At 32.0% G+C, this 11290-nt stretch overlaps 1 protein-coding gene across 1 annotated transcript; it reads left to right on the plus strand.

Moving 5' to 3' along the window:
• Positions 1-7211: 7211 nt before the first annotated feature.
• LOC104703738 (U-box domain-containing protein 9) lies at positions 7212-9459 on the plus strand. The gene is made up of 2 exons (XM_010419817.3): positions 7212-7756; positions 8127-9459. The coding sequence occupies exons 1-2, from the start codon at positions 7460-7462 to the stop codon at positions 9216-9218; spliced, it is 1389 nt and encodes a 462-aa protein (XP_010418119.2). The 5' UTR covers positions 7212-7459; the 3' UTR covers positions 9219-9459.
• Positions 9460-11290: the final 1831 nt, after the last annotated feature.

Consider the following 11290-nt stretch of genomic DNA (forward strand, 5'->3'; position numbering starts at 1 on the left):
AGTTTTTGTTTTGGGGGGGGGGGGGGGGGGGGGGGGGGGAATACGTAGGGTATATTTAAACAAAAGATACTTTATTTCATAGCCGGAATGAAATATGCTTACTCCTAGGTCGTACTCCTTGAAGAATTAAAATACTAGCAAAAATACTAGTAGAGTTTATGTTATCTTACCTCTTAAAGACGTAAACAGCAAACTACGATAGGTTGTGTGTGTGATCAAAAAAGGAAAAGACTAATGAAGAAAGTAAGGAATTTTAAAAGGATAGAAAAAGAAAAATTAAGGAAATGGCCTTTGGAGAAGGGAGTGGCCCAATGAGGGAAGGAGCAGTCAAGTGTGGGGTCTCTCACCCTCTCCACGTTTTTATTTTTCCAATTGTCTCTTCGCTTCGCCTCGATCGTCGTCTTTAAAGTATATTTTGTATCGGCCTCTTTCATTTTTTTCGTTTACTAGTACTAGTATTATTCTACTTATATTGATTCTCTTTGCAAACAAACGAAAGAGCGATGGATATATTAATTCTATTACATATCCCTATATATATAAGTACAAAATGCTTTCGGATCGGATCAATTTCAGAAAAAAACCCGAAATTAAAACTGTCGGATTTGGGTCAGAATAAATCCACGATTCAATTAATGGGTTATCGGGTTATCAAAAAAAAAAGTAAACATCAATAAATAAAAATTATAAATGTAAAACATCAAAAAATCTCACAAACGATTTCTACTTATTAAGTAGTATTAAATAAAATTATCATTAACTACCTCCTTAAATCTTAACAAAATATTCCACACATGGCATACTAATTTCGAAAATATTGTTGAGTCCTGAAATTTAGGAAACTTATGAAATTATGTAATTATTTTAGATTCATCGTATCAAATTTGCATTTATTAAAACTTAACAATAAAATCTAAATCAAATCAACATTATTTGTTAGACCAAATTTAACAAAAATATTCCGTAAATAAATATCTCAATAATAATAGAGATATTGATTTCACAAATAATAGAGATCTCAATTTTACTCCATCGAAGAAGAAAAAAATATCCAACGTCGATTAGAATTTTGTGGACAAAATTTCAAAAACATTATAAATAGGCCTAATATGTTTCTAACTTCTTACTATTCCAGATTTTTAAAACAATTTGATAAACTCTATATAAAGTGTTTGATGCAATTTTTTTATTTGAGCATATTTAAAGTTTTAAAAATTATAATATTTAAGTTTTTTTAAAGTTTAAATTATTATTAATATTGAAACTTTTAAAAGTTCTTAGCTTTTAAAAATTTTCAAAATATTATAATATTTAAATTATTAAAATTTAAACATATTATAAATATCAAAACTTTTAAAATGTTGAAATATTATAAATATCTAAATTTTATAGAATGTTTAAGATATTATACATATTTCAATTTTATAAAATATTACTCATGTCAACTACAAACAATGATCAAACATTACTTATTTTCATATAACTATTCTTTTAAAAAGTACACTAGCTAGCTTGAGAAACTTACAATCACATGATAGAGCGGGTTAGATTGATATTTTAACAAAGGCAATCCTTTGCGGGTTGGTTTGTCATAACAAACATTGTCGGTTAGTAATTTTTACAGATGAAATATTTTAATATATATTACATATATTCATAATATCACTATAAAAATGATCAAATTAAACTACATATCAATAAATATTCGTTCGTGCTTATTTTATTTTCAATTTACTTACTTCTTTTTTACTGTTTTATTTAAACTCATTACATAAAGATATGATTCATATCGTACTATCATAAAATAAATAATATATTGAAATCCGTTATAGATCACATGTATCTATAAATATTTCCTCGCGTTGTAGCGTGGGTCCGATCCTAGTTCAATGTTAAATAAGTTGCATGCACTCTAGACTTCAGCCAAAACCGATTATGATATATTTGTTGTCTCTAAAGAATCTTAAATATTTGTAATTGTCAAGATTGGCTAGTGGCTTCAACCATGAACCAACTCTGCCCATGCCAGCACTTGGCCACATAAGAAAAGATGTTGTGGACGTATACCGCTTTTAAACAATTAAAACACAAAACAATTCAAAACATGAGCATCTGTTTAAGATATGCAATGCGAAGAAATAAAATACATGAGCAATTGAGAATAGGTTTAAGAAACAGTATGTTTAGACTTGTTTTTATACCGTTTTAGGGCTTCCTAGTATAAAATGAAGACGTCCAGAGATTATTTTCCTATATATCAAGGGATGTTGGAGAAACTAGAGGAGGCAAGATAAACTGAATGATTTTTGTTATTGATCTTAGACGATTACACCATGTATATATACAAAGAGAATTTAGGGTAACTAACTTGGGGACCAAGATAGGATAATTTCCTAATCTCTATTAGAGAATATAACAATATTATGTATATGGACATAAGTATATTTTCCTATATATTCCAATAGATGTTTAGTTTGTTTTAGTTCCTTATCTTCTATAGTCTCTGCTGAGATCTTATTTTATCAAGTTTAACATGTGCCTGTTACCGACTTCACTACTTTTATGTGTGGTGATCGCTTATTCTATCATCAGCTCTAGGGCCAGCTTCTATTAGCTTTAGTCACCTCACACCCCTCCCACTTGGGAATCTCATCGATGTGTGACTGTGATTGATCCCAGTTACGTATTATCTTGGAATTACAACTCATTTGAGGTCTGTTCTTACCGAATTTGGGTTTCATCAGTTTTCCATCCGATTCCAACACATTGATTTGGATTATCACATCATCAGAGACCAAATTATGTTAGAGGTTTCGAGAGTTAATCATGCGCTCACAAAAGAAAGTTCAACAGGCTATACACACTTACGAAAGTCATAAAATGACTGAATATTCTCTCATCTCCGATCCATATATATGGAAGACTTTCGACTTTAAATTTATATTTATTTGATACATATGTGTGTATAAAACTTGTAAATACATATATATCAAAAGCCATGATCTAGATCATTACGTACATTTATACATGTATACTTCACAACGTTAATTACGTACAGTAATTTGAATCTGATCATTCAGTGTTGAGGCTTGTTGTCTTTCATCCACTTGAAGGAGATATGTGGGTTCATTCTCTAGGGTTTGCTTCCACGAACAAATGGGCCTCAAGAGCAAGTTTATATCCTATTTAAGGCTTCCTAGTCACCCATTGTACTTTATAACCCATCAATGGTATATGTTAGGCTTTACAAGTTTATATTTTCAGTGAGGCTAATGACTTCAAACCTCGGTCATTTATTAAGCCTGTTAATTACATTCGTTCATAAAATGATTCAAAGTGGAAAGAAACTTGATTCTCCATTTGTGAATAGAAGCATTGATAGTCTTTAATTTTACAGGGATATCAGATTTTGGAGCATAAACATTCGTATCTTTCTTTTGCTAAATTGAAAAAATTCGGTTTGTTAGAGTATAAGATGGATATACAATTATATAAAAGATTCGATGAGAAATAAGTTGCATATGCACTAAACACTTATACAAACCAGCCACAGCCGAATACTAGTTTATGGACTATGGACTATGGACTATGGACTATGTTAAAACAAAGTACTTTAGTTACAAACTTTAATATTATTTGGAAAAAGCATCGTATTCGTACAAAGTAATAACATTAACGTATGTAGGTTGTTGTTTGTAAACAAAACATATGGGTTGTTGACAAAAGAAACGTTTGTGTCAAATGGGCCTCTTTTATATATGTTCCACTGAACATGGTAATATTAATATGATACAAATAATTTTATTTCTTTCAATTATTGGTCTTGTCTTCTATCTTACAACACTTTTATTGGTTTCCAAATACGTCCAAACCCACCCATTAATGACCTTCTGAACTATATATGTATGTTTTCTGTATTTCAAAACTCTAAAGTCAAAAATCAAATTGAAAAATACGAATCAAAAAATGAGTATCGTTTCATATTCAAAATGTTTTAAAATATCTTCGATTCTTCAGAATATATGGACTGATAACTATACACTAATAAAAATACATTATCAATAAAGAGTCAAGGACCGTTTAGTTACATATGATACCTATCAGTTATGATATACATTCAACACAGTTTATCGGAGTTTCCATTTGAATCTTCAATCCTTTAATTTGAACTATCGTCAGAATATCTCAACATTCTGCCAGCATAACAATATCGATCGAGGAGGTAGAGAATTTTAAGAATCCAAGCACATACATTATACATAGATAACATCAAAATGACTCTGTCTTAAAAAAAAACACTACAAAAATGTCCCAAGCATAAATATATGACCAGTTGTACAGTAAGTATCTGTTTTATTTAAATTTATGTGGGCAACCTGACAAGTTCCCATACTCTTTAATCTTTATGTTAACGTACACAATACCTTACATGCCAACAACTACATTTTTTTTTTCTTTCAATTTCATATGTTGATTAACATTATATGCATGCTGTAAATCTTATTATTGCATTGTAAAATCATAGCTAGATAAAGATTCGCCAATATTTTGTTCTAATGGTTACCAAAATTTTGGAAACTTATAACATGTTCTACTTTTATGAAATAAAAATTGTTCAAGATAAAAGAGTGTAGTTATCAGATAATAAAAACAAAAGAGAAACAAAGATAATAATTAGGGAAAGCAGAGATGTCTCGCAAGCAGGGAAAAAAGAAGGACAGTTCGAAGAAGATGAAGGCATAAGAAAAAGACACGTGGTATTGGAGAGTCCCACGCAAGGTGAGTTATGACCAGCAGTCCAGCTTGGCACTTGTAAGATTCTCTTCTGTGTGTTTGCAGATGAGATTGAGAGTGATCCCCACTTCTCAGAACTACTACGTAATTTACATATATTCATACACGTGTCTATTTCAGTGTATTTATAGTTCAATTATTTAAACGTACCTTTTCTCTTCTTCTTCTTCTTCTTCTTGTTCCAATAATGTCATAATTTTGTTGTAGAACAACAACTTCATTGTTTCGATGGAAACTATACCAAAGCCGAGCGCCTTGTATGGACATTTATCATTCACTCTCTCTTATGGTGAATCAACTAAGCCATGTATTACCAATTAAGTTTTGTTTTTGTTAATCAAAATACTAGGATTACTAATAATAATGTAGACAAAGTAGATAGGAACACAAAATCCGTGGCTAATATATAACTTGGGCAGTAACATTTGCTGACTATAAAACATTTATAAGAAAAAGAAGTTTCATATATTGGTGGAAAAAAGTCGTTTTCACCTTTGAAATACTTGTTTGAGACTTGAGTGTAATTTGTTTAATGCTATTGTCTAGAATGTTACTAATAAAAAGTTGAAAAAGATGAATCTTGATAAAGACTAAATTCAAGACCAAATCTTCGGGTTACTTTTGTTTTTTCTTTTTTTTTTTTATCATAAAAATTGCTGGTAATATAGATTATGGTCAACTCTCTTGATTCATCCAATCACGCGTCGAAAGCTAGGGATAATAACACTTGTGTGTTCTTTTCGATTTTGTTTTCTTTTAATTTTCATAATACTATGATTTACAAAAACAAAAAACAGCAGGGGTAAATAAGTCAAAGAAGAAATTAGAGAGTACACAGTAGAGTAGAGAGTAGAAAAGGAAGAATCCATCGACGCGGAAAGACAGCTGTTCGTTCGTTCGTTGCCATGTTGCCATGTTGGAATAACTATGCGGGTCCCACTTTCGCTACACACTCACTCACTTTCTAAATTTCGCCGCCATTACCGTCTTTCCATTTTTACGAAATACTGTATTATTAATTACTTACTAATTACAGTATACATTTTTCTTTTTTGCTGGCTTGCAACTTGGAAGTGATTTGGCGATTTATTAATACAAACTACACGATATAAACTCGTCTACTATGCTCTGATAGGTGATTACTTGTTTCCCCAATATACATAAATAATTAATTTAAACGGTGTCAATTATTATAAAACAATGCAAAAATATATGACCAATATAATGCAAATATGTACTCTATGTTTTATATGGTACAAATAAATTGCGATTCTAAATAAAGTTAGTAGTCTATAGAAATGATTTAATCATTCAGTTAGGAGATCCAAATTTAATTAGTTCATGAAATTTTTTATAACTAATTCATAGTGATCTAATGGATACAAAAATTCATTATGATATACTCTGAGTAACATAAGCTGTTATGGGACCTAGATAAATCAAACCTAAGGCTTCTTCTAATGTAGTAACATAAGCTGCTATGAGACCAAGATAAATCAAAACTAAGGCTTCTTCTAATGTAATAATACGTACAACTTCTCGTATTCTAACATTAATTAGAGGAATAAGTGTGTGAGGAAATTGCAACTTAGAAATAATTTCGCGATTTTGCGATTCAAACTACTCGTTAGATATACATATTAATATATTACTACACTTATATTGATGATTACTTATTTTACCAATATATCTATATTTTAAATGGTACTAATAAATAACGATTATGAATAAAGTCAGTAATCTATTTAAAATGATTTAATCATTCAGTCAATAGATCCAAATTTAATTAGTTCATGATAAATAACTATTTATAAGTTATAACTAATTCATAGTAATCCAATGGATTGTAAATTCAACTATTGTAAGTTATTTTGAGTATATTGTAATTATGGATATATTTTGAGTATTTTGTAATTATAATTAAACTATTGTAAGTTTGTTACCATTGTAAATTTTTTAAAAACATATATATAGTTTTTCACAACCTTTTGGAAAATGCTTGTTTTGGCTTGGCAAACTCTCAAAACTACTCTGTTTCGGTTTGAAATCTTTTCCTTTTTGGTTTAGAATAAAGAACAGTCTGTTGTGCAGGTTACGAACATATAAGTGAAATATGAACACCACCACTAGGCTAATAAAGTAATCTCTTATCAATTACAATTAGTACGATACGTTATTAGTAATTAATACCAAAATTACCAATAACGTGTGTGATTTCAAACCCAAAAAAAAAAAAAACGAGTATGAGTGTATGAGACTAGTCGTGTCGGCTGTATTTTGACACCTTAGTCGCGAGGTAGGTCATACGTGTTGCATTATTAAATGAAATCCTTTTTTTATTAGTAATTTTTTTTGAAATGTAAATTAATTGTTTAATTAACGAATGAATAAATGACGTGGCAAAATCGATGCAAGCCACAACAATTCGATTTAGTGAGGGGCACTACAAGTCTACTACTAACAACAACAGTACAACACAAACAACATCAACACTTGTAGTTGGCCCTCTCTTTCTTCTCTCTTCCTCATATTTATTACTTCACAAATAAAATTAAATAAAATTTTTATAATTTAATGTGAGAAATATCAATTCGGTATAACAATCCGAGAACGAAAAGGGTTTGGTTTGGTGGTGGTGAGTACCGGCGGGGTGGATCCGACGGCGATGGCGAAGACCGGTGTATTCGAATCGGATCCGACGGCGATTGCGAAAGCCAAGGAACTGAAGCGTGAGATGAGAAAGTTACTGATTAAGATCGAAGAAGAGGATGATGATTCAGGTGTTCAGGCTATCGATCAGTTACAGGAGGCTTTGTCTGCGTTGAGAGAGGCGACGATGAGGAGGAAGAAATCTTCTTCTTTAGAGATGCTTGAGACCACTGTCTCTTCTTGTCCTGACGAGTTTCGTTGTCCTCTTTCTAATGAGCTTATGAAGGATCCCGTCGTTTTGGTTTCTGGTCAGGTTCGTCGCATTTTGATTTCTTGTTTTATTCTTTCTTTTTGATATTTTGCTCTTTTTGTTTTTGTTTTTGTTTTGTTTTGTTTCTCTGTTGTTAGGTTTTGGTAAAGTTTTGATCTGTTTATACTCGACCCGACTTGAGATAATCCGACTCAGGTTTCTTGAAAAATTCTTTGCTTTGTCGGTAGGGTAAATAATGTTTTCGAATCTAAGGACTTTGATTATGGTAATGAAGGAAAAAGAATTGATCTTTCGATGTATTTATGTAGTTGTCTCGCTTGTTTGATCAATCTGTAACCCCGAATTTGAATCTAAAAGTATATAATTGTATTGAAATTTTTTGTTTGCGTGTTTTTTTTTTTTTTTTTTGCAGACTTATGACAGATTGTTTATCCAGAAGTGGTTGAGCTCAGGCAATAGAACATGTCCCAAGACTCAGCAAGTTCTGCCTCACACGGCTTTAACTCCCAATCTCTTAATCCGTGATATGATCTCAAAATGGTGTAAGAAGATTGGTCTAGACACGAAGAACCAGTATCATCCCAACCTTGTGAATGAAGAAGAAGCTGTGACAAGATCAGATCGTGAGATTTTTAATTCTTTGCTCTGTAAAGTCTCGTCTTCAATCCTTCAAGATCAAAAATCTGCTGCCAAGGAGCTAAGGCTTCTGACCAGGAAAGGTACTGAGTTCAGAGCTCTCTTTGGCGAGTCTCCAGATGAAATCACCCGGTTGCTGAATCCGTTGTTACACGGGTCAAACCCTGATGAGAATCTTCAAGAAGATGTGGTCACAACATTGTTGAACATAGCTATTCATGATGACAGCAACAAGAAGCTTGTTTGCGAAAACCCTAATGTGATTCCTCTCCTGATCGATGCATTGAGGCGTGGAACGGTAGCCACGAGAAGCAATGCAGCTGCAGCGGTATTCACTCTGTCTGCGCTCGATTCGAACAAAGTACTTATAGGTAAATCAGGGATCCTGAAACCGCTTATTGATCTCCTCGAAGAAGGGAATCCACTGGCTATCAAAGACGTAGCTGCAGCTATCTTTACACTTTGTATTGCCCATGAAAACAGGAGTAGAGCCGTGAGAGACGGAGCTGTTAGGGTTTTAGGTAAGAAAATCTCAAACGGGTTGTATGTGGATGAGCTTTTAGCTATATTGGCAATGCTGGTTACTCACTGGAAGGCTGTGGAGGAATTGGGTGAGCTCGGTGGTGTTTCTTGGTTGCTGAAGATCACTCGAGAGAGCGAATGCAAACGAAACAAAGAGAACGCGATTGTGATACTGCATACTATATGTTTCAGCGACAGGACAAAGTGGAAAGAGATCAAAGAAGAGGAGAATGCTCATGGTACAATAACAAAGCTTTCGCGTGAAGGAACTTCAAGGGCACAGAGGAAAGCAAATGGGATATTGGATAGACTGAGAAAAGCTATGAATCTTACCCACACAGCCTGAGAGAAAGCCCTAAAATAAAATCCGTAATGTAAATTATCTTATATCTTTGCTCTTTGCTTTTTATTTTTGGTTCTTTATGGCTTTCAGAATATTTTTGTAAATTATTCATATCTTTAGGATTCGAATGATATGGTTTTCGTATATGAGATGTAAGTAGAAATCTGTGTGAATAGTTTTTGTTTTTTTCAGTTTGAAGTTTATGGGGGAATCAATCAATAAAATAAATTGTTTGGTGGCTTTATTCAGCTGTGGACGCCTTGGTCAACAAGTTACTGTGTAGCTTCGTCTGTTTCTTGTGTATTAATTATCAAAATACATAGAAAAGGCTGTCATGTCGTGTTCTTCACATCTCATAAGAACCACAAAGCTAATCAATCTTATTCCACACTTTTTCTCTGGGGGAAGAGTTAATTACAAAGAGTCACGAGATCTTATTATGAATTTACGATGTCATTGATGTGATTTCCGTGATGTAATGTGACCCCATCTTGGCGTATGCCATTTTTATTAGAAAAAAATCATTTTAAATACGGCAAAATTATTCATTATAATCTATTAAAAATATATATATCAGAAAAAAAACAAAAGTAATAATATTCATACTTGAAAATTACTAGCAGTAGAAACATATAATTATCATTAGTAAAAAGAAACTAGGTAAAGTTTATTTGAATAAACTAAATATTTTCACGGAATGATTTAAAATGTAAGTAATGATAAAAAATCACATGTAATTCGTTTTTACATTTTGCTCAGAAGACAGAATTGAATCACGAAGTTGCCACATCTCCGTGACTCGTAATAATGAGGAGTCAAAAAATACTCGAAAATAGATGGAGAAAGTTGGGAAAATGGAATATTGAAGAGGGAGATGGAGAGAGTAAGAAAGAACATGGATGGATTCGTCCTAAACCACTCTTTGGTGGTTGTGGTTGTTCCTTTCCTCATCCAACTTTCACAGAAAAGCCAAGAAAATAAAAGAATGTGATGCTTTCTACTTTTTTAATCCACAACAAGTAACGTTTTACAAATACCAATGAGATTTTTTTTTTTATTCTACGGTTAAGAAAAGATCATTCCCATGAAAAAAGAAAGACAAACGAATCCTAATGATCCACAATGGTGGGTTTACCTTTTATGTGTCCCGCCCTCTCCTCTAGTTGTCTAGAATCATTTTGATGAATATAAAATAGTTTTATTTCTATTCCAAGACACAATATTTCCGTCTTATTAGAAACACTATTCATTCAACATTTTGGATAACTCAGTCTTACCATTCATCAATTGCCTGTTAAGAACAATATTTATTTACCTACTAACTGTATCTTAATTATTATTTTTGTATACATCCAAAACATTTTGGATATTAAATCCGTATTTTTCCAGGTTTGCAATCGGATTAGATTAAGTATTCTCAAACTCTCGATTCCTCTAAATTTAATCGAGTTAGATGAAAATTTTGTTTTTTCTTCCCCTTTTTATCTAAGCAGAGGTTTTCTCTACTTTTCTTGAGGCTCTCATATTAGAGAAAGTCCAGCTTGCGTACATTATATCTTTATGATTGCCCTTTGTGCTTGCTCTCAGTTTTGTACTGGCAAACATGTCAACTTTTTTTCTAAAGTAGACTTTGAACCACATATCAACAGACACATGACATACGATATAGTTTATGTTATGTGTTGCACTCAGCATTCTAACTGCTATAGTAAACGTCTTGGTTCCAATATGGCAATATGTAATACAAATTTTACACCAACTGCTTGAATCCTTTCATCGAAATGGCAGGAGATTAAGTTACGTTATTTGATATCGAAAATCTTAAGAAAAATGGGATAGCAGGTGTCGTGCAAATGACGGAGGTGAAATCAGTGCCGGCTTAAACATATTACATGCCTTCCCGGGCAAAAAAAAAAAAATGCCCCTTAATTTATTAAAAACTTATGAATTTTTTTTGGATTTTTTTGGTTTATATATATATATATTTGTTTTGTGTCATTTCTAGCTTACAAATGTTTTTTTGTGCCCCTTTAACTTACAATTTTTTTTTTAATGCTTTTTTAACTTACAATTTT

This window comes from Camelina sativa, chromosome 1 (assembly GCF_030686135.1).
Source record: "Camelina sativa cultivar CO46 ecotype springtype chromosome 1, ASM3068613v1".
Lineage (NCBI taxonomy): Eukaryota > Viridiplantae > Streptophyta > Magnoliopsida > Brassicales > Brassicaceae > Camelina > Camelina sativa.